General features: G+C 43.1%; 1 protein-coding gene across 1 annotated transcript in view; it reads right to left on the reverse strand.

Annotated features, from left to right (window-relative positions):
- gda (guanine deaminase) overlaps positions 1-26,910 on the reverse strand; it is a 50,051-nt gene extending 23,141 nt beyond the window's left edge. Inside the window, exons 1-7 of the mRNA XM_078395229.1 lie at positions 26,589-26,910; positions 20,375-20,463; positions 18,617-18,791; positions 13,776-13,863; positions 7,895-8,000; positions 3,394-3,421; positions 881-988 (exon numbers count right to left, since the gene is read on the reverse strand). Coding sequence (XP_078251355.1) covers positions 881-988; positions 3,394-3,421; positions 7,895-8,000; positions 13,776-13,863; positions 18,617-18,791; positions 20,375-20,463; positions 26,589-26,828 — 834 coding nt within the window. The 5' untranslated portion in view covers positions 26,829-26,910. The remainder of the gene's footprint in view (positions 1-880; positions 989-3,393; positions 3,422-7,894; positions 8,001-13,775; positions 13,864-18,616; positions 18,792-20,374; positions 20,464-26,588) is intronic.
- Between the last annotated feature and the right edge of the window lie 444 nt (positions 26,911-27,354).

Raw genomic sequence — 27,354 nt, forward strand, 5'->3', positions numbered from 1 at the left:
AAACCAGAGTGAGAATATTGTTACTGATGCCTTGCATACCCAGGAGTCAATATAAATCAATTAGCACAGGGGAGATGTGTGAATTGGAACAAGGATAACTTGTTCTGGACAACTTCAATCTCAGAAAAGGCAGAATAACAAAAAAAACAGTCATAAGATCATGTGATAGGAGTAGAATTAGGCCATTCGGCCCATCAAGTCTACTCCGCCTTTCAATTGTGGCTGATCTATCTCTCTCTCTCCTAATCCATTCTGCTGCCTTCTCCCCATAACCAGGGATCTTTAGAGGATTCAAGAGCATGTTAGAATGGTCGTGCTCGAGGTGGTGCAGGGAAGGTTGAAACAGATGAGCTGAGATAAGGTTATGTCAAAACGTAAGGGGCTCTTGACTTTATTTCTAATGTGTTGAACCATGTTACCAATCAGAGCCTCCAGCATTCAGCCATTGAATCCACAGTATATTACAGTTTGAAGCTCTGAAATTTCTGGATGTATCATCAGATTCAGGGAACTGAATCTGTCCATTTGCAATACCACTAGTGGATAAACCTCATGGGGCTTAGTGAGGGGGGGGGGGGGGAATCTTTCAGAGGTTATGGAGAAGTAAATTAACTTTTATAATATATTTTGCTTTATTTAATGTTTATAATCATTTTCAAATGCCTTGAGTTAACATGTTCTAATATTAACTGCAATTTTAATCGTTTGAAATTGGCAGACACCTAAAAAAGGCAAAAATCCAAAAAGCTTTGATAGATTTGAAAGCGATTACTTTAATTTTGCATCATGTCAGCACCAATATTGTGGGCCGAAGGGCCTGTTCTAATGCTGTACTCTTCCATGTAATATGATGAAGGTTAAAATGGAGTACGTGCCATACCTGAATATGCAAGTTATTGGCATTTGCAAATGACCCCAGTTGTTTCATTAAATCAGAGGTGCAGGAGATCGCAAATCGGGGAGTCACAATTGGTTTCACCAGAGGATACTAAAAACAGAAAATAAATCCATAAGCACCACAGTTTACATACGACCATCATACCAAAAAGTGTATAGTTCCTATTTTTAAACTAAAATTTGTTATAAAGACACAAAATGTTGGATATAATCAGGAGGATAAACAACAAATGTGGGGAGAGGAACAGAGATTTCAACTTTTCAGGTTGAAATGGAAATGTGATAGGTTTTAACCAAGTGTGGAGGCTATAACATGTAATGGTGAAGGGAAGGTCAGTCCTTGATCAAAAGCTATAGTGATGGTGCAAGGTCAAAGCAAGTAGTAACTGAAGAGGATCCCAGAGCACAGAAGCAGGTTCCTCGGCCCTTCAGGTCTGCACATATTGACACTAAATCCACAATATTCCCAGTTTGTTCCATCGTATCCTCAAAGATATGATTACTCATTGGCACAACATTGACGATTTAAAGTGGCCAATTGTGGGTGGCACAGAGGGGCATCTGGTAGAGCTGCTGCCTCTCAGTGCTAGAGATCCGAGTTTGACCCTGACCTCGGGGTGCTGTCTACATGGCGTTTGCGCATTCTCCCTGTGACCGTATGAGTTTCCACCATGTGCTCCGGTTTCCTCCTCACATCCCAAAGATGTGTGGGTTTGTAGGTTGATTAGCCTCTGTAAATTGCCCCTGGTGTGTAGGGGGTGGATGGGAAAATGGGATAACATAGAATCAGTTTGAACGGGTGATCAATGGTCGGTATGGACTCACACAGGTCGGAAGGACCTGTTTCCATGGTATATCTCTAAACTAAACTACACCTAATAACCTACATCACTGGGATGTGGGAGGAAACTGGAGCATTGAGTGAAAAGTCATGCAGTCACAAGGAGAACATGCAGACTCCACATAGAAGACTCCACATAGAAGGTCATGATCAAACCAGGGTTTTGGAAGCTCTGAGGCAAAGTTCCACTGGCAAAGCCACTCTGCTTTCTCTAGTCTGAAATCCATTTGATTCCAGAAGGCTGTAAGCTCGAGGTTCATTTCCTTGAATTACTGAACTATGTGTCCCAAGGATAGAAAGTTGAGAAAGCAGAGAATTAAAGTGGCAGGCAGCCCAAAAATGCTTACACGGTACTGAAATCCCACACCACCAGGTTTAAAAACAGGCGGCACGGTGGCACAGGAGTAGAGTTGGTGCCTTACAGTGCCAGGGTGCTGTCTGTACGTATTTGTACGTTCTCCCCGACTGCATGGATTTGGTGCTCCAGTTCCCTCCCACGTTCCAAAGACGTACAAGTTTGTAGGTTAATTGGCTTCAGTAAAGAGTGTAAATTGGCCCATGTGCGTAGTGTATGGGGATCGTTGGTCGGCACAGACTCAGTGGGCCGAAAGGCCTGTTTCCACGCTGTATCTCTAAAACTAAAATTAAGTTGCTTTCCTATGACGATGAGGTTCCTGAACCAACCTACACAACCCTAATCCTAGCTCAACAATGGAACACCGTGGACCATCCCTTGCTCTACTATGGACTTTTAATTTTAGTTTAGTATAGAGATACAGTGCAGAAACAGGCCCTTCGGCACACTGGGTTCATGTCGACCAGCGATCCCTGCATATGAACATTATCCTACGCAAACTAGAGATAATTTTTATATTTACCAAACCAATTAACCTACAAACCTGTACGTCTTTGGAGTGTGGGAGGAAACCGAAGATCTCGCAATAAACCCATGCAGGTCATGGGGAGAACGTCTAAACTCTGTACAGACAGCACCCGCAGTCGGGACAAACCCGGATCTCCAACGCTGCAAGCATTGTATGGCAGCAACTCTACCGCTGCGTCACCATGCCGCCCTTGCTTTGTTTTCTGATTATATTTTTCACTAATGCCTCGAATTTTTGCAGTCTTCTTTCCTTTATAATGTTATGTGCAATTTATGAGTCTGTGTCTGATGCTGCTACAAACATTTTTCATTGAACCAGTGACTCACTGCAGTCGTGCATATGACAAAAAAACGTAATTGCCCTTGAGTTGGTGGTGGTGAGGTGCCTTGTTGAACTGCTGCAATCCCTCACATGTGGTTCTATCCACATTGCTATTGGGGAGGGAGTTCCAAGATTTGACCCAGTGACAATGAAGGAATGGCAATATATTTCCATATCAGGATGGTGGATCCTCAAGTGGTATACTATGGGAGGGACAAAGTGAATTTTTCTGAGAGAATCCGAATCAAAGAAGAGAATGCCTGATGAAGTTGAGCCAGGATACCTACTGTGGCAGCTAACCTGCAGTTAAAGATTGGATTGAGCTTCTTTGTATGTGCAATGTATAAACCAGTGAGACAATTGACAGTAGGCCAGACAATATAAAAAGAAAGGAAAAGGAAACAAGAAAGAAGAAAATGAGCCAAAATACTTCCGAAATATCTTTCTTACCTTTCGTTTGAGCAGTTCAGCAACAAATCTGTGAAGGATAATAAAAATTCAATGGCTGCATCGCATATTGTTTTGACTTATGCAAGTTATACATTGAATATTCTCGCAAACCCTTGGACAAAGCAAGGATAAACATCCCTTAGCCTTATCTCCACCTCCAACCCCATACTCCCAATTCAACAAATCATTCTATATATTTTCTGTTCGCTTTAATGAGATTCCACTTCTACATATACCTTCCCCTCCCCTCCCCTTCAGAATTCTGAAGGGACTGTTCCCTTTGTGATTCCTTGGTCTACTATTCTATCTCCAACAATTACTCTCCTTCTCAACACTTTCCCAAGCAAATCTCTACCAATTACCCCCCTTTTCACAACAATTTCCAAGCAACTGTGCAGATATAGCAACTGCTCTTTTACCTCAGGTCTCCCATCATTCAAGGATTTAAACACTTCTCCTGGGTGCAACTAAACTCATTGGCTTGCAAAGCACCTGTGTTTTCAATTGCCTATTACTTCAATTCCTCACCTCACTCCCACTCTGACCTATCTGTGAACTTGTGCAGTTTAGTTTAAAGATACAACGAGGAAACAGGCCCTATGGCCCAGATTCCGCACCGACCAGCGATCACTGCACACTAAAACTATATTACACACACTAGGGACAATTTACAAGCCAATTAGCCTACAAACTTGTATGTCTTTTGGAGTGTGGGAGGAAACGAGAGCTCCCCGAGAAAACCAAAGCAGCTCACAGGGAGAACATACAAACTCCCCACAGACAGCACTTGTAGTTAAGATCAAACCCGGGTCGCAGGCGCTGTGCGACAGTAACTCTACCACTGTGTGCACCACCAAGATGCCTGTTGTAGCAAGGCCCAATGTAAGCTTGAGAAACAGCAGTTCATTTTGATTTTGGACTTAATAGTGAAATCAACAATTTAAAAAAATATATATATTTGTATCAGAACTGACCCGTTCTGCCATTAGGTCATCTCTCTCTAGCATTACCTGTTTCTCTCTCTTCACAAATGATGCTAGATCTACTCAGTATTTTCCTTCTTCTTATGGTTTCGTATCTCAGAAGTGATCTACATTTCACAACTTTCACATTCCCTTTGTTTTCTCTCCAACACTGACTTCTTGCATTCATCTCTTAACCAGAAGGCTCAATAAACATCAACCCTGGTCTCATTCTATCAGAGGCACAGTAAGACGCCAATAGTCTGCCATCCAATGTATCAGAAATTACGATGGTTCAGAATTTCACGTGTAATGTTTCTTCACTCGCATCCCATTCATTGAAGCTCTGCTTCCTGTGCTCACTCACTGAGGTCTTGATTCCTGCACTCTGTTATAATACTGTGTAAAGATAAGTCAATTTAAAGCGCATTGTGGTATAAATAGAAAGAATATCCAATATTCTGGCACCACTGAATTATGAGTTTTATTTAACTTATTTTTCCTCTCTATTCCTCTCCTGCCCTCTATGAAACATGGACATTGCTTTTTTTTTCACTTTCCCAGTTACGATACTATACGATAGAACTTTATTTATCCCAGGAGGGAAATTGATCTGCCAACAGTCATAAAAAAAACCAAAATACATGAAACATGAAATTAAAGCGCCGTGTGGGAAGGCTTGGGGGATGTGCAAAGATTGAGGGGGGGGGGAGAGAGAAGGTGAGTCAGTCTCAGTCTACCCCACGACAGAAGGGGGAGGAGTTGTAAAGATTGATAGCCACAGGGAAGAAGGATGTCCTGTGCGTTCTGTCCTTCATCTTGGTGGAACCAAGTTCTGATGAAGGGTCTTCAACCTTGATTCTGTTATTCATTCCACAGATGCTGCCAACCTGCTGAGTATTTTCTGTTTTATTTCGGATTTTCAGCATTGCAGTTTAAAAACAAATCTGCATGTTAGATTTTCTCAAGAAGAAAAGGGATAGGGTGCTATTATGTTTGAAAAATATTACACAACTAGGAGCCAGAAATAACTTCAATTCTTCTCTCCAATGAAGTCAAAACAGTGCAGATACAGAAACAAGGAACTGCAGATGCTGGTTTACAAAGAAGGACACAAAGTTCTGGACTAATTCAGCGGGTCAGGCAGCATCCCTGGAAAACATGGAAAAGTCTGTCTCCTTTACTTGCTGTTTACTCTCCGTCTCCTTTACTTGATGTTTCGAATCGGGATCCTTCTTCAGACTGGAATGGAATGGAAATACAGGGATTCCCTAAAATCATTTTAGGGATTTAAAAGTTTGACTATGTGACTGTATCACAAGCAATCCTCTGTGAATGGAAGATTTATCATTTGCCAACAATCTAATCTCTAAATTCAGTCATTAAACTGAAAATATTTTCTCTCCACAGATGCTGACTGACCTGCTGAATTTTCCAAACATTGCCTGTTTCTATTTCCCAACTGTGAGAGTTTCTTTTTCAAACATCTCAGCCCTGTTCTCTTCCATTATGACTCTCCTTAAAACTGACTACATTGTCCAAGCACTTATTCTACTGGTATGCTAATAGTTAGGTTGGCAGGGTTCTTACTTCTAAATTTTGAAGGTTTTGAGTTTGGTTCCAGTTCAGGAAACCCAAGCACATATATTGAAAATGACATTACTAAGCTGAGAGAACATAACAAAGTGTAAATTGTGTGCAGGATAGAACTAGAGTAAGGGTGATTGTTGCTCGGCCTGGACTCGATGGGCCGAAGGGCCCGTTTCCATGTTGTTTCTCTAAAACTAAAACTAAAAGGAAACTTGGCCATTTGGCCTCTTTTGCCTGCTCTACCATTCCCCAAGAGCATGGCTGACCATGTACCTCTGTCACTTTCCTGTACTAATCCTATATCTCTTGATAATATCTGAAAATATGTTGATCTTGGCCTTGAACGTGGCTCAATAACCGAGCCTCCACAATCTTGTAAATAGTGAATTCCAATGAATCACCAGCGTCAGGGTGAAGAATTTTACTTTTATTTCTGTCCTGTATGATTATTCTAAGACTTAAATTCCTGATTCTAGGCTCCCAGCCACGTAAATATCAACTCCATATCTACCTGTAAGAATTCTGTATGTTTGTAAGAGATCGCCTCTCACCTTCACGAGAATGTGGAGGGAGTCTGCATTATTGCTTAAAATGATCATGCACCATCCAAAATACCAATCAGATGAAACATCAACGACTCCTATTGCAAATGTATCCTTCTTGGTTAGGGCACCAGACCTGCACATAATATTCTGATGTACGCTAACCAAGGGATTTGTATTTGGAACAAGACCTCTTTACTCCTGTATTCATATCTTCTCACAATAAAGGCAAACATATCATAGACCTTTCATTAATTTTTTGTGATTCATATACAAGGACACTAAGGTCCCTCTGCGCATCAACATTTAAAAATATTTCACCATTTAAGAAATCTGTTTACTTTTTGATTTTTCCTGCTAAGGTGGATGACATTACACTTTCCTATGCCGTTCCCACTTACCATGTTCTTGCCCGTTCACTTATTCTACCAACGCCTCTCTGCATCCTCCTCACAGCCCCCACTCACACCTAGTTTTATATCATTGATAAACTTAGATATATTTAACTTGATCCCCTCATCCAAATCATTAATATAGAGCACAATGCATCAACAACTGTAGCACCCCAAGGGACACAGCCTCCCAATCTGAAAATGATCAACTTATTCCACCGTTGTTTTCTGAGAATTAGTCAATTTTCAGTCCTTGCCAATATTCAATGAATTTAATTGACCTTTATCACCTTTAATTTTCATAACAATCTTCTGTGTACGAAGCTACCACTTTCTTATTAATCATTTTTAGTAATTTTATCACCACTGAAGTCCAGCCGACTATGGTCTCCTACTTTCTCACTCAATCCATTTTTATTGAGCGGGGTTACATTGGCTAAATTCGGAATTGTTTTAGAACCATGGAATTGTGGAAAATGGCAATCATTCACTGTCCCCACATCCACTTCCTTTGAAATCCTGGAATGCAACTTATCAGGACCTGATTTATCAGTTTGCAGTCCATTAATTTCACATTGACAAGTCTGTTCGACAAATATTAAATTACTTGACCTTCTCATTGATCTGGTGGAACTCTACTTTTACCTGTTCTTCTGTAAAGATGGGCTCAAAATATTCAATTTTATTACAGTTTCCTTAATCCCCAGCATGATTTCTTCTGTCTCAGCCTCTGAGGAACACTCATTAACTTTTCTCATCTTTTCCTCGCCGTGCTCTGATCAACTTGGTCTCGTTCCAGGGAGAATGACCTAAACATGGTTTTGAGTTCAAGTGTGTAGAAAGCTTAACTAGGCCTGCACTGCAACAAGAATCAAACAATGAAGCGGAGGTTAAACTTCATGTCCTGGCATGGTCTTCAGAATGGTTGGTATTTAGTCAGTGAGGGCCGGCAGGGTATTTTTGAAGCTTGTCATCACGCTCAACAAACCAGAGAAACTCTGAAGCAGCACATTACCTTTCCGTCTCCTTCACTGACTCAGATGTTGTTTCTCTGTACTCAGGATAAAGGTCATTAATGTCCATGCAAACTTTACCCACAAATGCTCGCTGGCCAAATTTATCTGTATCAAAGAAAAATAAAAGTACTAGTTATTCAAGGTTTGTAGATGGCAGAAATGGCAATGCTTTCTTTTTGTTACTGCAGCTCAGCGGAGTCATTACTGTTACAGTGATGAGAATATCAAAAAGAACTCGCCCAATGTTCTTGAAGATCGTTCAATGGATGTTCACGTCAACCTTAAAGCTTCCCATCCTATAAATCAGCAGTTCCTCAGTACTATACTGAGGTGTCAGTCTATGTTTTTGTGCTCATGTCTTATTAACTAGTCATGCTGATAGACATGGGTCACGGGCCATCTCTCTCTTGCCCTGAAGTCAATAAAGGGCAACTGGTGGGGGAGGGGTCTTATCTTCCACGCCCTCAAGGTCCGCAGCAGGAGCCGTCCCCCGGGGAACTAGGGCCAAAGAGGGCTGTGCAAGGGGAGGGACGATAGATCGCGGGACGACCAGAATGGAGACTACGGCTGCAACAGGCCTCTGTGGCCAGCTGCAGCTGGGACGGTAAAATGGCAGCAAAATGGCACCTTTTGCAATAAGACTCAATGGGCTGCTCTGTCCATTCAGTACTTACTGAGGATAGGTGCTTATGTATGGTGATCGTCTTGCTGAGCTGTATGCAAAAACAACTATTTCACTGCATCATGATAAACGTAATAATAAAGAAACTGTTGAATCATTGAGGCAGAAGATTGTGGGTTCAATTCTCTGGAAATAAGAGCAGAGATCAGAGCTGAGATAGCAGAGCAATAGGTATTGCAGTACTGTTGGAAATGCTGCTTGTTTTGATACATAAACTGAGGCTCTATTTGCTCTCTCAAGTGAACCCAAGTGCCCAATGTGACAGTTGTGGAAGCTTGCCAGAGATAAATTGGCCACCTTTTTGACAACATTTCAAAGCTACTTCATTGGCAGGAACTGATTGCTTGGTCCATTCAGCTTTTTTGCTCCACTCAAGCCACTCCTGTCCTTCCTCTTCGAAATCCATCAGGGTATCCATCATCTGTTCCCTTCTCCCTCATGCCTGGACTCTCCTTACATGCTTCTATACTATTCAATACAACCACTTCTTATGCTAGCAAGTCCCATGTTCTGGGTATTTCATAAGTGATAGCAGAATTAGGCCAATCGATCCATCAAGTCTATTCCACCATTCAATCTTGGCTGATCTATCTCTCCCCCCTAACCCCATTCTCACCAGAACTGGGATCCATCCCTCCCCTTCCTAGTTTTCCAACCAGTCTGACTGCCCCCCCGATTAAATTTTATCTCTGTATGCTTCATTGTCACTTTCTCCTTGCTAATGATCTATTCTACATTTTCCTCGATTTGCATCTCCTTTGATGTCACGTTTTCACACCTTACTGTGTCTCCCTCTCCCCTGACTCTCAGTCTGAAGAAGGGTCTCGACCTGAAACGTCGCCCATTCCTTCTATCTGGAAATGCTGCCAGTCCCGCTGAGTTACTCCAGCATTTTGTGTCTAACACCAGAACTGAGAATCATGGGATGGTTGGCCCAACTGACCATAGACAGGTGGAAGATCGAAATCCACCAAACTTGCTCAGCCAGACATTCAGCCTGAGCTCAAGGGTTAGTGATATTATGAATAGAGATAAATGTTACTGACCGCATCGGTTCCATTGATCAACAATTGAATACTCAATATACAGGCAAGTATAATTCCAGGAAAAGAAAACCAATAGAAAGCACAGAGAACAGAGCCTCGGTTTCTTGCTTCTTTGGAGGGTTACGTTCAAACCTTTCCCCAAGTTCCTTATCCTTTGAAATGACAAGCTGTGGCCCTCCCACCGTGCCACCCTATTGGGCAAGGTGGGAGTAGGTGCAGAGGATAACAAACCCTCATGCGCAAGCCAGATGAGTGGTAACTTTGCCTGGTGGGCAGCAGTGAAGTGGGGACACAGTCAATATTGGCCTATTTTGAGAGTTCCAACCAAGGGAGAGAGGCGGGAGACCATGAGCAGCAGAGATTTCTGGACTCCAGGAACCCAGAGAAGACATCTGAGAATGGCACCAAAACTAATGGATAAGGTTGGGATTCGGGATAGATAGATGGTACCTAAGCCATGTAGTGCATGATTAAGTGTGTGTGTGTGTGTGTGTGTGTGTGTGCGCGCGCGCATGTGTGTGAATAAAACTGCATTTGCTCCGGGATCCATTTGCAATCCATTTGTTTGCAGTGAAAGTATAACTTTCACGGCACGGTGGCGCAGCGGTAGAGTTGCTGCCTTACAGCGAATGCAGCGCCGGAGACTCAGGTTCGATCCTGACTACGGGCGCCATCTGTACGGAGGTTGTACGTTCTCCCCGTGACCTGCGTGGGTTTTCTCCGAGATCTTCGGTTTCCTCCCACACTCCAAAGACGTACAGGTATGTAGGTTAATTGACTGGGTAAATGTAAAAATTGTCCCTAGTGTGTGTAGGATAGTGTTAATGTGCGGGGATCGCTGGGCGGTGCGGACTCGGTGGGCCGAAGGGCCTGTTTCCGCGCTGTATCTCTAAATCAAAATCTATAAAGCACCTGGGTAAAACACACTTAAAGCATACTGGTTGCTCAGTAAGTGTAGGAGCCACACCACATTTTTCTAATTACCTGCCCAACCAGTCCGCTCACCACTCTCCCTCCCATTTTTCTGGGTCTAGATCCCCTCTCTGACCCCCTTCTTATGGTCATTTGTCCAATCTCATCCTATCTCAATCTCCACCACCCACTCCTCCAAATTCCTCCTCACCCAGGGCTGATATCTGAGTGTGGGTGTTTGCCTGAGTTCTTGGGTAGGGTTTAAACTTGAATGGCAGGGGAATAGGAACCTGAGCAGTGTACTAAGGAAAAAGAAACAAGGATAGAAGTAAAAGAAAAACAGTTGAATGCAAAAATGGAAAGCAAAGAAATCAAGGGCAATAAGCAAATAGGACCACAGTACAAAAAGGTAAGAAGATTATTTTATCTTAACAACACTTTCTCTGTAGTTATAATACTAAATTCTGAACTTCATGTATTTTCCCAAGAGCACGTAAAACAAAGGTTTTCCACTGTATCTCGCTACACGTGACAATACTGAAACACTGCTAATAAAAATGGCAAAAATGCAAGATTAAAACCCTTGTATATTGCAATGAGGTAGATAAGCTAATGGCACAAACAGAGGTGAAGGAAAATGATCTGATAACCATGAGGGAGACGAGGATGCAAGGGATCAAAGCTAGGAATTTGATACAGAAGCTTCAGGAGGACATGAAGGAAAGAAAAGATAATGGACAGCACCTTTAATTAGGGATGAAATAAATCCTGGTATGAGAGTGACCCAAGGTCAGGATATGCTGACAATTTGGTGGAGATAAAATTTAGCAAAGAAAAGACTAGTTGGAGGAGTATATAGATTTAAATGGTGTAGATCGGTAATGGTTTAAATGGTGTTAAATTATATAAATCAACAAATGTTAAAAGAGCAGTGCAATAATTATGTGAGACTTTGATTTTCAATGAAAATTGGGTTAAGCAAGTTAAAGAGAAGAGGCAGGAGAACAAATTTATTGACAGCATTTGGGAAAGTTTCTTAGAATAATATGTATGGAGCCAACCAAGGTAAAGGTTAACTTAGATCAAGTAATGAGTAATGAGACAGGTTTAATGACCTGAGAGTGAAAGGTTCTCCAGGAATTTAGTGATCATAACATGTTAGAATTTACTATTCTATTTGAGATGATACTTGGATTGGAAACAATTACAACAGAAAAATACAGCATAAGAATAGGCCCTTCGGCCCACAATGTCTAAGCCAAACGTGATGCCAAGACCATCACTTATTTAACCTTATTAACCCACATCCCTTCATATCCGTATGCCTATCCAAAAGCCTTTAAATGCCACTAATGTATCCACGTCAACCTGCTCCCCCAAAAATGCCTCCCAGGCACTCACCATCCTCGGTGTAAAGAATTTGCCCCGCACATCTCCTTTAAACTTTGCCCCTTTCACCTTAAAGCTATGCTCTCCAGCACTAGACGTTTCTGTCCTGGGAAAAAGATTCTGATAGTCTACCCTATCTACGCCTCTCATAATTTTACATATTTCTATCAGGTCTCCCCACAACCTTTGGCATCCAAACAATTCAAATCTGTCCGACCTCTCCCTGTAGCTAATACCCCCTAATCCAGGAATCATTCTGGTAAACCTCCTCTGCACTCTTTCCAAAATCCTCACATCCTTTCTGTAATGGGGCAACCAGAACTGCACACAAGACTCCAAATGCGGCCTAACCAAAGTCCTGTAAAGCTGCATCTTGACTTCTCTTTAATCTAAATAAATGGAATTACAAAGGAATAAGAATTTCTTGTTAAACTAGAATGGGCAAATAGATTAGTAGGAAAGATGTGAGCACATGGTTGCAGGCATTTTAGAGAAGTAATTCATGATGCTCATTATACATATATCCCAGCGAGGGAGGAATGTACCATAGACGTTAAATACCACGTTGTTGCAAAATTAAGTGGAGTTCTGCAGACCAAGTTTGCTGGAGTTATGGACAATGAGCAGGACCATCAAGGTTTACAACGGGATATAGATCAGCTACAGAAATGAGCGGAGAAATGGACAATGGAGTTTAATCCAAGCAAGTGTGAGCTGTTGCACTTTGGAAGGTAGTTGAAAGTAAGGGGAAAGTATACAGTTAATGGCAAGACTCTTAAAGCATTAATGTACAGAGCGATCTTGGGGTCCAAGCCCATAGATCCCTGCAAATGAAACACAAATTGGTAGAGTGAGTCAAAAGGACATATGTTATATAGCTTCATTGGTTTGTGCATTGAATATAAGAGTCAGGACGTCATGATGCACTTTGTAGGACTTTGGTTAGGCTACATTTGGAGTGCTGTGTGCAGTTCTAGTTGCTCCATTACAGGAAGGATGTGGAAGCTTTGGAGAGGGCGCAGAGGAGGTTTACTATTATGTTGCTGGATTAAATGATTTTAGCTAGATGGAGAGGTTGGACAGGCTTGGATTGCTTTCTCTGGAATGCCTGGACGTCGAGGGGAGACCTGATGAAAATATATAAAATTGTGACAGGCATAGATATGGCAGACTGCCAGAACCTTTTTCCCCAGGGTGGAAATGCCAAAGACCAGAGAGCATTGCTTTAAGGTGTAAGAGGAAACGGTTAAAGGAGATGTGCTGGACAAGTTTTTTTTTTAAACACAGAGGATAGTGGGTGCTTCCAGGAGTGGTAGTGGTGGCAGTTACAATAGTGGCACATAAGATGTTTTTAGACAGGCACATGGATATGCAGGGAATGGAGGGATATGGGTCATGTGTACGCAGATGAGCTTAGATCATCTTGGCATCACATTCGGCAAGAACACTGTGGGTCAGAGGGCCTTTACTGTGCTGTACTTTTCTATGTAAAAGAAGGAACTACAGATGCTGGTTTGCACGGAAGATAGACACAAAATGCTGGAATAACTCAGGCTGCATCTCTAGGGAAAAGGAATAGGTGACATTTCAGGTTGAGACCCTTCATCAGATGGCATAGATGATGTTTCGGGTCCAGACCCAAAACATCACCTATTCCTGTTTTCCAGAGATGCTACCAGATCCACCGAATTACTCCAGCATTTTGTGTCTATCTATACTTTTCTATGTTCTGAAAATAAACCGTCCTCAACTCTGCTTTTCACATCTTTCAGCGAAGGACAGAGTGCAGAAGTCCATTGGATAATATGGCTGCTCTCTCTGAAATGAATGGAGTTGGGATTAGCCTCTTACCAATGATTTCACAAAGCTTTAAAGATGATTCAGTGTGGATGGTGGCAAAATAGCAGGCAGTGGTTGTACCATTTCTCAGCGTTTTTTTCTGTTGAATAATGAAGTTGTTATTAGTGAGAAGCTTATTCAGTTTTTAACATTGAAATGTTCTCCCTTTCTGAGCATTCCCTTGAATAAGCAGCAAAACATCATCAATAGGCAAAGATTTTTTTTCCTGGAAATTCTTACTTTGTCTCTAGTACTGAATGCACCAACATGTAGCGACTGTGCCTGACTCTCTGTGATGGGTCTATATAATGCATTGAGTAAACCAGCTGGGGATGAATTTACAGTCAATGGTTTTTATACAGTCTTTCACAGGAAGGCTACTGTTCAGAAGGAAAACATTCAGCTCAAATGAGCCCAATTAATGAGCCCATTAATTTAGTTGGTCTCACAGTCCATTAATCTCCGATAAGCCTGCATACTTCTTCCCTCTCGTTTTCATTTCTATTCCTTTCAAATAATTAAGGAGTGATTTGCTTTAAATGTTTAGAATTTTAAAGGAAACTGATCATTTTCTGTTTATCTTTTTTTTCCCATTTGTGGAAAGTCTAGAAACAAAACTGTTTGGAAACATTACTGGCCATAGGTTGGTAAAATTTGCAAGTAGTATGTGATCCCAGGCAGTGGTCCTGGGATCACATACTACTTGAAATCTGAGACTGTTTGCTTTGTATTGAATTAAAAGTTGTCAAAGACATGGGCTCAAAGTAGATGTGTGGAGTTAGGTCTGCATCTTATTGAATGACAGAACAGCTCCAAGGGGCTGAATGGATTCCATATTCTTATCACATGCAGCTTGTCCTGCACCAAATTAGATATAGTTCTTGGGGCTAACGGAATCAAGGGATATGGGGAGAAAGCAAGAACAGAGTACTGATTTTGGATGATCAGCCATGATCATATTGAATGGCGGTGCTGGTTTAAAGGGCCGAATGACCTACTCCTGCACCTATTTTCTATGTTTCTAAGTGATGCAGGACAATTTGGCAAGGTAGATAGGGACAACATTTACTGCCGGGTATAGGAAATAATGTGGTAAGTTTGGGGAGTAATAATGAAGTGGCGAGTGCATTGGTGGTGGTAGGAGTTCCCATGATAAACATTTGCTGCTGTATTAATCCCTGTACACGAGTCTCCTATTTTTGTAGACAAAAGGGACTGTGGATTCTGCAATCTTGAGCAAAACACAAAGTGCAGGAGGATGAGGCAGTATCTGGGGAGCAAATGGACAGGTGACATGTTGAGTCAAGATGCCAGAATAGTTTAAAGGGTCCCGACCTGAAAGATTGCCTGCCTATTTCCTCCCCAGATGCTCACTGACATGTTGAGTTCTTCCATGCTTTGTATTTCGCTCCTATTATGTGTGATTGGAGTAATAAGGCAGGATGAAACATTAATAATAATAATAATAATGCATTACATTTATATAGCGCTTTTCAAACACTCAAAGACGCTTTACAGGGATTTCTAGAACATAGAGAAGTGAATAAATAGATAAATAAGTAAACGAGCAGAAAAAGGAGACAGAAGGTGAGGTGACCTTCAGTGGTTGAAGGCAGTGCTGAACAGGTGAGACTTCAGTGATGTTTTGAATGTGGTGAGTGAGGAGGAGTCTCTGACGGTTTGGGGTAGTGAGTTCCATAGGGTGGGAGCAGCGATGGAGAAAGCCCTGTCCCCCCAGGATCTGAGTTTGGTCTGGATGGGGGGGGACAGGAGATTGGCAGCAGCAGAGCGGAGGGTGCAGGTGGGAGTGTGCCTGTGGAGGAGGTCAGTCAGGTAGGATGGGGCCAGGTTATGGAGGGCTTTGTAGGTCATGAGGAGGATTTTGTACTGGATTCTCTGGGGGATGGGGAGCCAGTGGAGTTTGTAAAGGACGGGGGTGATATGGTCACGGATCGGGGAGTGGGTGAGTAGACGGGCAGCGGAGTTTTGAATGTATTGAAGTTTACTGATGATTTTTGAGGGTGAGCCATAGAGGAGGCTGTTGCAGTAGTCCAGACAGGAGGTGATGAAGGCGTGGATGAGGGTTTCTGCAGCTGTGGAGGAGAGGGATGGACGGAGACGGGCAATGTTTTTGAGGTGGAAGAAGGATGTCTTTGTGATGTGTTTGATGTGTTTGTCGAAGGAGAGGGTTTGATCAAAGATGATTCCAAGATTCCGGATGTGAGGGGAGGTGGATACTGGGAGACCATCAATATTGAGGATGAAGTTTTGGGTGGATTTGGTGAGCGTTTTTGGACCAATGATGATGATTTCAGATTTGTTGCAGTTGAGTTTGAGGAAATTTGATTGAAGCCAAGATTTTATTTCAGTGATGCAGTTTGTCAGTGTAGAGTGTGTGGTGGTGGAGATTGACTTGGTGGAGATGAGGAGCTGGATATCATCGGCGAAGCAGTGGAAGTTGAGACCATGACGGCGGATTAATTGACCAAGGGGGAACAGGTAGAGGATGAAGAGGAGGGGGCCAAGGACTGAGCCTTGGGGGACACCTTGGGGGAGGGGAGCGGTGGGGGATTTACAGTTGTTAATGGAGATGAACTGGTGCCTGTCAGAGAGGTAAGATTTGAACCAGGATAGGGCTTGAAAAGTATAAACTGGTATAAACCTTGAAAGGTATAAACATTGAAAGGTATAAACTGACTAATGTCTTTATAAATATGTTATTAACCAAACAAGTGTACTGAATTGTAGAAACAACGAATTGCAGATGCTGGTTAATACACAAATGGACACAAAATGCTGCAATAAGGGCGGCACGGTGGCGCAGCGGTAGAGTTGCCGCCTTACAGCGAATGCAGCGCCGGAGACTCAGGTTCAATCCTGACTACGGGCGCCGTCTGTAAGGAGTTTGTACATTCTCCCCGTGACCTGCGTGGGTTTTAGACAATAGACAATAGGTGCAGGAGGAGGCCATTCGGCCCTTCGAGCCAGCACCGCCATTCAATGTGATCATGGCTGATCATTCTCAATCAGTACCCCGTTCCTGCCTTCTCCCCATACCCCCTGACTGACTCCGCTATCCTTAAGAGCTCTATCTAGCTCTCTCTTGAATGCATTCAGAGAATTGGCCTCCACTGCCTTCTGAGGCAGAGAATTCCACAGATTCACAACTCTCTGACTGAAAAAGTCTTTCCTCATCTCAGTTCTAAATGGCCTACCCCTTATGCTTAAACTGTTGCCCCTTGTTCTGGACTCCCCCAACATTGGGAACATGTTTCCTGCCTCTAACGTGTCCAACCCCTTAATAATCTTATACGTTTCGATAAGATCTCCTTTCATCCTTCTAAATTCCAGTGTATACAAGCCTAGTCGCTCCAGTCTTTCAACATATGACAGTCCCGAGATCTTCGGTTTCCTCCCATACTCCAAAGACGTACAGTTATATAGGTTAATTGACTGGGTAAATGTAAAAATTGTCCCTAGATTGTGTATGATAGTGTTAATGTGCGGGGATCGCTGAGCGGCGTGGACTCGGTGGGCCGAAGGGCCTGTTTCCGTGCTGTATCTCTAAATCTAAAAAAAATAACTCAGCAGGTGAGGCAGCATCTTTCGAGAACATGGATCGGTGACATTTCGGGTCGAGACCCTTCCTGACATGAAACATCACCCATCCATGCTCTCTAGAGAAACTGCCTCACCCGAGTTACTCCAGCACTTTGTGCCCTTAAGTGAATTGGATTACTATTGGATGATCAAAGGTTATGGTCTGATCTATTTTTTACATTGCATTTACTGAAAAACAAGATGCTAAAATAAAGAATAACTATGTTAGTTAATGCAGGTACCCTGAATATGAGATAAAGAGCTTTACTCCAGTAACCACTAGGCTCAATGAATACTTGCTGCTCATTAGATAGGACAGTTACTACTTGCAAGTACCTCTTATCTTACCTGTGAGGAAAGCAGGCTAATGCTGCATTTGGCCGATTTCCCCTTCAATCGGTTTTGAATGGCAGTATTGGAACTGTTTATTATTCCCTCCCGCAGTACTTTCCAGAGAGTAACAAATATTTTCCTCCTGTCAACGTTGATACTTTTTACCGATCAGCTTCATTCTGTCTGTTGACCCCTTTGTCAATTGGAACTATCCACACAACTAAAGCCTCTAAGAAGGAACCTTGTTATTTTCTTCAACATTCCAGCCATTTCTAAACACATTACATAGAGAATTATTTCCGGAAGTCATTATTGGACTGTTGGTACTCATTTAATATTTACAGATGAGTTTTGATCTCCCTCACATATAGTTATTTTCTTTCCAAAATCTTGCTAGATCCTTCAAGACCTGAAAATCATTTACCCTTTGACTTTCACCTTGCATGAATGGAACCCAGTCTCTTCAGTGTGATAGTTCTAACTTCTCAGCTCTGGTATCCCCTCATCAATATATCTTCTCCTCCTTTTGTGAATTTATATCCTTTCTGTAATATGGGATCCAGATTTCCAAGTGTGGTCAAAACAAGTTGAAAGCTCTAAATTGGTCAATGTCTTTATAAATCTGTTAATAACCAAAAAAGTGAACTGGATTGCTGCTGGGTGCTCAAAGGTTATTGTTCAATCAATGTTTAGGTTGTGTTTGCTGAATAAGCAAAGTACAAAAATACCGAAGAATAAACTTGTTGGTTAAGGCAGGGACCTGAATACGGGAGAAAGGGATTTAAGCCACTAGCAAATACTTGCACATGCGGAAGGACAGTTATTACTTGCAAGCACCCCTTACTTTACCTGTGGGGAAAATAGACGAATGCTGCATTTGGCTGATTTCCTCATGCAACACTGCAGTACATAGTACATACCACTACTTTGGTGTAGGTGTCCTCTGCAAACTTCAGGTCTTTGAACTTGGCTTCAACGGGGAATGTATATTTGATTAACCATTGAAGAAGAGGCAGATCCAGGCAAGATCCCATGTTGGGATATTGGGAGGCATGGATGTGGGTGTCAATCAGTCCTGGGATAAAGAATTCCTCTCTGAAAGGAGAGAACATGGATGGTCAATGATGTAGCTCATTTACATGAACTTCACTGCAATGTAGCAGGAAGACAAACATAGAAAATAGGTGCAGGAGGAGGCCATTCGGCCCTTCGAGCTAGCACCGCCATTCATTGTGATCTTGGCTGTTCGTCCCCAATCAATACCCCGTGCCTGCTTTCTCCCATATCCCTTGATTCCACTAACCCCATGAGCTCTATCTAACTCTCTCTGAAATCCATCCATCCATGATTTGGCTTCTACTGCCATCTGTGGCAGAGAATTCCACAAATTCACAACTCTCTGGGTGAAAAGGTTTTTTCTCACCTCAGTTTTAAATGGCCTCCCCTTTATTCTAAGACTGTGGTCCCTGGTTCTGGACTCTCCCAACATTGGGAACATTTTTCCTGCATCTAGCTTGTCCAATCCTTTTATAATTTTATATGTTTCTATAAGATCCCCTCTCATCCTTCTAAACTCCAGTGAATACAAAGGGAAAAGACACGGTTAGTTTAGCGAACAACAGGAATGTTTATGTTCAATCAATAATCATTAAACAAACAACAGTAGAGCAATGACCTTAGTGTCGTCAAATCCAGAAATACGATCATGGTGCCATGAGCTCCTGGGTTAGGAACAAGCAAAGCTCAACAATTACGCTGCGAATTTCTGGAGGATTTTGAGGCATGCTCAGATTAAAGGGAATTACAGTAAAAAGGCCACTTGACCCCACTGGTCTCTGCTGGAGGTTACCTTCCATATAACTTCCTCCTATCCATTTCCATTTCACCGATCAAAAGTACCAACTTCTATGTAATCTCTTCGTACATTGGAACCAGGAGCCTGATACCATGTATTGATAAAACATTAAAATGTATTTTATACGCAGAGATCTATTTCTAGCCAGACATTAAACTTGGAACAACCCATATTCCAGGGGTACACTTTATAAATGAGCAGCACACAAAGATTTTCTGCACTGTCTGCCTCTCAAGCCAAATGGCATGGATTCAAGGAATTAATTCCTGTGTGAGAATAACTTGGATATTACAAAAAGTTTCCTCTTACTATAAAAAAGTTGTATGGATTTCAATTTTGGATATAAATTTAACTTTATCAGAATCATAAAGACGCATTGTTGCAGTACAGGCATTTCTGGTCATTGGGAGATTTCCTTAGCCTGAGGGATCCGAGGTAACATGTCAATGGGGAAAAGCATTGAACTGAAGCCATTTATCCCCTTCTTGAGCAAGGAAGGTTAGATTTTCACTCATATTTTCTACTTTTCTGTAATGTGCTTCCACAGCATATGGGAAACATTCAGGCTCAGCATCATCAATGCCACCAACATCAAAAACTAATGTATTACGATGATTGGGGAGGTGGAGCCACAAACCACCCATACAGGAATATTCAGGGACTGGAGGTTGTAAATGCACAATAACACCTCTGCCTGCACAAGTTGGAAAACCTCACGTACATTGTCCTGGATTTTCACATCCCTCTGCCCTCTCCTCCTGACTGCTTGAAACATATTACCAGTGGGGCAAGGACTTCATAACTTACAACAACATGCTCTAACCTTGGGCAAAGCACTCTGATCTTCTCTCTCTTGAAATGCCACCTTTGCGACAATTCTTCTTCTTTATCCGCAGGTTCAATAAAAACGATCTACAACAGAATATAAGATTCAATTCTGGTTCAATTCTGCTGGATTAAAGATACTTCTCTCCCTCCCAAAGAACATGAGTTTCCAAACCATTGAGAAACAAAACAGGTGCTGAGAGAGAACTAAAATGACCATTTGGAGGTCAACATTTGTAGAAAGTTAATGTTTCAGGTTGATAGTCTTTCATCAAAATTGAGAATAATTGGAGAAGTCGTTTTAAAATGCAGTGAAAATAGCTAGTGGAGCAGAAATTGAAGGAAAAGTGAGAAGACAAGGAAAAGTCTGTGATTAGTTGGAAGGCATAAAGCTGCAAGGACAAGAGGTTGACACTGTGAGGTGAAAAATGTTAGTGACATGGAATAATGGAGTAAACACAAATTAATTATAGAAAATTACTAAAGGAGCAGATAGTGAATACTGGAAATCCAAAATAAAGATGCTAGAAAAGCTGATTATCTGAACTGATTGAAGTAAGCATTGTTCAGGGATGCAACATGCCGACTGAGATTAAAAAAAGATGCTGTTCCTCGAGGTTTTGCAAAGCCTTGTTGGACCCAAAGCCGATTTTGACATCTGAGAGATAAGAGCACGAGTGAAAATTTACTTCTCGCTGGTTAGATTTATGCACAGTGACTGGAAATGTATTTATTTCTTTATTTAATTTAAACATCTTTGCTTAAAAATATCTGCTGCAGGTTAAGCAGCATCTGTGGGTGGAATGAATGGTGGATGTTTCACGTCGAAACTCCATGTTAGGACTGAGAGTGGAGTGGGGAGATAGCCAGTGCAGAAGGAGAGTGGGGAGACAAAAGTGAGAGGTGTTTGGGGATGCGGGATAACAGGCATATGGAGTCAGGAAGGGGAGGGGGGTGTTGTGGGGCAGGTAAATAATGAATGAAGGCAGAGAGAAGAGAGAAAAAGAACATGAGCAAAAGGAGTAATAATGGGAGGCAGATAGAACCAGGTGAGTTGAGGGGGTGGGAGGATGAAGGTGGAGACAGCTGCTGAAGTTATAGGCAGCAACGCAAAGACTGCCAATGCTAGAGTCTGATGAGTGAAGTTGGGTGGTATTAGGGGAGAGGTGAATGACAGAAGGAACCAGAACCAGATGGGGGGGAAAGACTGAGCGGAAATATATGTAGAGGGTGGGTACAACCAGGAGGGGGAGGGGGACAATTTTAGGTGTCCTGTAGTTGTAGGTATTGCAAGAACCTGCTGCATTATCCTCACATGTTTGACCTGGAATGGACATCTTAGGATAAACACGTAAACAACAAGACTGACATGCCCAGAACATTTTGATCATCCCAAGATACACCGCGACTATGAGGTAGAAAACATAGCAGACAATTTGTGCACAGTGAGCTCCCACAAACGTTAGTATGAGAAATTACTTAATAATTTGTGCTTCACTATGTGGATTCGCAGATAAAGGCTGCAGCAAATTGTTCTGCTCTTCCTCGCGCCAGTGTGAGATTCCAGGTAGGGTTTTAACTCAAAGTTACTTTTCAAAATTTTGAAGCACCATTTACACCAAACCTAGTCTTGATTCCCTCATGAGATGTTGGCCTGGCTGGCCAGTCCCTCGTTCACTGCACAGACCCAACTGCCCTTGATAAAATGATGATGAGCCCACTTCTTAAATCACTGCAGTCCCCAACAGTAATAATAATAATAATAATGCATTTTATTTATATAGCGCTTTTCATATACTCAAAGACGCTTTACAGAGATTTTGAGAACATAGGGAAATGAATAAATAGATAAATAAGTCAATCATAGCTGATCTATCTCTCCCTCGTAACCCCATTCTCCTGCTTTCTCTCCATGACCCCTGACACCTGTACTAATCAAGAATTTATCTTTCTCTGCCTTAAAAATATCCCCCATCTATCTCTCCACCTGCCTCCCTCTTAATGATCGAGGTCCTGGATTTGAAAAAGCACCATTGAATAAGTGGTGCACTGAGGAGTAAAGTTGAATTTTGCATTCACATCTCGGGAATGAAACTTACATCTACAATTTCCTGATCCTGTCTCACATAGAAGCCAATCCCATCACAGATACCAGGGTTGCATGATGTTCACACATTTCTGCAGGCCAGTTTAACAATCGAGACCTTTCAGGGTGATATTTCCAGATCCAATAACCATGGTTTCTACAAAGAAATATATAAGTCACCCAGACATGTTGTTCAGATATCTGGATCATGGCATCTCTCATTCAGCAGTGATGGGTTCATGTCCCACTCAGGAGACGTTCCCTGTCGGGGATGGTGCTCAGTCATGTATGCAGGAGATCCCATTCCCCTCCCCCTGATTCTTTTCTCTCTTACATGTTTTTGGCACTCACTTTCTCTAACACACCCCACCTCTCTCTTTACCCCTTTCCTCCTCAACTTTTCTGATCTTCCCCTCCTGCACCTGTCCACTCTTCCCTTCCACTCCTCATTTTCTGGTAGGGGAGTACATGCCCCAATCAGTGATGCAGAAGTGCAAATGTTTGAGAGCTTCAAGTACCTGTTATTACTATTAATGATCTGTCGTGGACCAACCACATTGAAGAGGTAGCCAAGAACGCATACCGATGCCTCTTCTCCCCCTGGTGACTGAAGAGATTTAGCATGTCTCCAATGACACTTACAAACTTCTATAGATGCACCAAAGAAATCATTCCGTCGGGTTGCATGACAGCTTGGTTTGTGAACAGTTTTACTCAAGACTGTAAGAAATTGCAGAGTTGTGGATGTAGCCCAGTCCATCACACAGACCAGATTCCCACCATTGATTCCATTTACATTGTAAACAATTATTCATTGTTTATGTTGGCTAGCTTAGAAATCACACCCCCATCATTCTTTCTTCCCCCAGCTCCCATCGGGCAGAAGATATAGAAACTTGAACGTGCAACCTCCAGCCTCAGGAACTGCCTCTTCCCCTCTGTTATCAGGCTTCAGAATGGTCCTTCCATAAGACAGGGTACTATTCAATTCACCCCATTGTGGACATCGGACTTTGTGGCTGGAACTGGTGTGCTACAATGCTGAGAACTATGTTCTTCACTCTGAACCTTTCCCTTTGCATAAGGTAGACACAAAATACTGGAGCAACTCTACCTGTCACAATTTCCTGAAAAATTGTTGTAAAAAAGAGATTAAAGAAAGTGTTGACTATTTTACAGGACATTTAATTAGGTCTTGGGGTAGGAATGTGCAGACATATCAATCAGGAAAAAAAAACTATTATGCCACTTCAAATTTGAATTTGTTCCAAGAATTTAAACTTGCAGGTGAGGAATTGTATGAAATAAGTCTCATTTATGCAAGACTCTTTCCCAAGTGGTTCAGCATGTAGTTGAATTATGTAGCTTAGCAATGTTCCAAGCTCAGTATCCACTTCGTATTGGAGAGGAGTATTCACACAGAAAGATGCCTGTGGAAACCAAGTGCACCCAAATTTGAGCAAAATAATCAGTGTGTTGCTGTCATTTCCTTTCTCAAATGCTGCTGTTGAAAGGGTTTTCAGCTAACTAAAACTGATAAAGAATGACCACAGGACAAATCTAAAACAAGAAAGCGTGCTTGGAGTGCTGTTAACAAAGCTAACATTTCAGAAGAAAGGAGAACAGCAAGCTGCAGTTGGATCCTTGCAAGGACATTCTCAAACTACATGTCAGGATGCAGGCTAATGCAGATAATGCAGAGGCAGCTGACGTTTGCAGGAAATTCATGGTTGAGTTTGGCAAGTAAATTGGTAAGTTATGAAATGTATTATTTTTTCAGTTCATCTTTCATACAATCCAAAGTTAATTTCCCTGTACATGTACTGTACAGTAGCTACATGTTGCAAAAGTGTCTGAACCAAAGACCGGTAAAGAGACTGAAGTGAACACAGTCAATGACCCTTGTTGTATTGAGTTTTGTGACACTGTATTCCAGGCACACACTGCACTGAACACACAGTAGGGGGATTGCACGGCAGGCAAGGTCACGGCCTCCGACCCGTACTGTTGCCACGCAACGCCTACTGGGGGGGCACGCCATGTACTGCAGGCAAGCGCTTTGTCTTTTTCTTCTATTTTATGTTAGGAACGACTTCTGTTGTGGAACAATTCGCCAGTCCAGTTGCAGTTCAATGTTGCGGCTTCTCCCATCAGCGCGTCTCCGGCTCCCTCCAGGCACTCCGGGTGTCCCGACACCTCTCCCTGGTCCTGCGCTCCTCGGCGCCCCTGTTCCACGCTTCGTTTCCTGCGACTCTTCGACCCTTTGCCGCTCCATCAGCCGGGGTTCGCTTCCACTTGGCCGGCACCTCGAGGCTGGGGCCGCCGAGCAGAGCCATGGCCTGGTACGCCTCGGCTCCCAGCACCCAGCCCAGCTCTCGCTGCTGCTCGGCCTGCGCTGCCAATCGGCCTCCGCCGCTGATTGGCTTCTCCCCGGCTCCTCTTCGGGGCCAACACTTCGCTCGTCTTCCACTGCCTCCTCCTCCAAGGCCGTCGAGCACAGATCCCTGGGCCCTTCGCCCTCAGGCGGGTCGCTGACCTCCAGCGCTCACTGCTTCTGCCCCTGCAGACCTCCAGGCCCCTTGGCTCAGGTTCTTCCCGCTGCTCCTCTCCCAGCTCGCTCAACCCCGTCCTTTTCTCCTCCTCCTCTTCTCCCCCTGGTCGGCGCCCCTCTGCTTCTCGGCCTTACTCTCCTGCCACCCTTCCCGGGTGCGTTTCCCCTTTTCCTGCCGGCTGGCCAGATGTCTTCCCAGCTGCTTCTTGCGTCATGGCAGCCCTTCTTCTGGTTCCTCTTCCTCCGCCGGATCCTCCAGCTTCTTCCTCATTTTTTACAGCACAAAAATTGGCCTTTTGGCGGCTTTTTAAAGGTAAGAGTGTACCTGGTGCATGTATTGGTAGTGTATGCTGTAAGCTGCCATGTCGTCCAGATGGCTTGAGCGACTCCGTGCGTCATGCACTTTTGACCTCATGTGCAATCCCCTAATATGCATACTATATTAGCTAGGCTACATCATATATGTACAGTGGGCGGCACGGTAGCGCAGCGGTAGAGTTGCTGCTTTACAGCGAATGCAGAGCCGGAGACACAGGTTCGATCCTGACTACAGGTGCTGCACTGTAAGGAGTTTGTACGTTCTCCCCGTGACCTGCGTGGGTTTTCTCCGAGATCTTCGGTTTCCTCCCACACTCCAAAGACGTACAGGTATGTAGGTTAATTGGCTGGGTAAATGTAAAAATTGTCCCTAGTGGGTGTAGGATAGTGTTAATGTACGGGGATCACTGGGCGGCACGGACTTGGAGGGCCGAAAAGGCCTGTTTCCGGCTGTAGATATATATGATATGATATGATATGATATATGTGCACAGTGCATAATGCCTTGCATAACACTATACAAGTGATTAACAGAAGCAGGCAGATACGGTGTAGTTACATAGATCTGTTTTGCCTTGTTCTTCTTTGTGTTGTTAACGTGTGCCCGCGAAAGAAAAACACCAACAAATAGCACGCAAGAAGCATTTTTGAAAATTTCAGGAAATACCATCGAATTTGGGATTCTAATTAAGGATTTATTTTGAGGTGTGGAAGCACTGACACTGTAAGTGGTGGTTAAGGGGGGAAGGAGTGGGTGAGTGGGGGGAAAGGGGAGACGGGAAGGTGCTAGTCCAATGCAAAAAACCCGCCATTTATTTGAAAGAAAAAACGCGATTTTCATTGACATTTATTTTATTTCTAAAAAACCCGCCATTACTTTGAAACGACGCCATCTTCCCGCGTGAATATCTTTGGCTCCGACCTCCCACTCGACGCCCGATTGGTCCGGGTCCCACGTGGGAGGGGCGCAGCCGCCGCTCTGATTGGCCGCCGGCTCTTCCCGCTCACAGCGCTCTGGTTGTCCGCCGGCTCTTCTTCCCGCCCAGCAACGGCCGTCGCAGATTTATTTTATAATACATATTTTTTTAAACCCATTTATTTTAAAGAAAAAAACACGATTCCCCCCCGTCACAATGAGGACCCAACGGGTGCACCCTTTACTAGTATATTATCATAAAAATATCATGCCACGCATTTCTCCCCACCGATCAACAATGATTTTAACAATACAACGGAAGAGTGAAACGGTACCCATACCTTTCCCAACTTGTTTACTGCCACAATATGATACTCCAAGATCTCCAATGGGGACGTGTCCGTGGAGTGAATGAAGGTCCCTCTGAAAATCTGCAGGCAATCGCCACGGGAGTCAGGAGCTGTGGTCGTCATGGCGCTAACAGTGAGTCGATCCACAGGTTTCAAGTACAACGATGCCACGCACTCGCCAGCTCTGAACCCAGGAGGACTTTGCCCTTGGCCGGGCGTATTTATACACATGCACGAGGCTTGGGACGTATTATCATCGCTGCCCTGCCCTTCTACAAAATAGAATAAAAAAACACAACCTCGCAATTGCACCACAGCAAGTCTATCGGCTCATGTAGAACGAGAAAGAGTTAACATCTCAGAGAGCTGTCCTTCCTGGTGGTCGGAAAACAGATTTTAAGATGCAGGAAAGGAAGTTCAACAGGGCAGAGACATTGCGACAGACATTGTGTGCAAAGGAGATTGAGCACCGTGATAATAATGCAAGCCCAAAGTCAGCGCTCTTGGTACGAGATTTCATATCAAATATTTAATTGCTTAATTTAGTTTAACGTTTAGATATTCTGAACTTTGCAGTTTTCACCTGCAGTGGTGACCAAGTAGCACAAGCGTTTATAACCTGTCAGTTCTAGGCAAAGCAAATTACAAAGCCATGGAAAATTAGTTTTGCTTGGGAGTGGAAAGTAATATTAAGAGATACTCCAGTGAAGTAATGAATAATACAGGTTCCCTCCGCAGGACGGCAGTTCGCCCTTAC

This window comes from Rhinoraja longicauda, chromosome 3, assembly GCF_053455715.1.
Source record: "Rhinoraja longicauda isolate Sanriku21f chromosome 3, sRhiLon1.1, whole genome shotgun sequence".
In the NCBI taxonomy this organism is placed as follows: domain Eukaryota; kingdom Metazoa; phylum Chordata; class Chondrichthyes; order Rajiformes; family Arhynchobatidae; genus Rhinoraja; species Rhinoraja longicauda.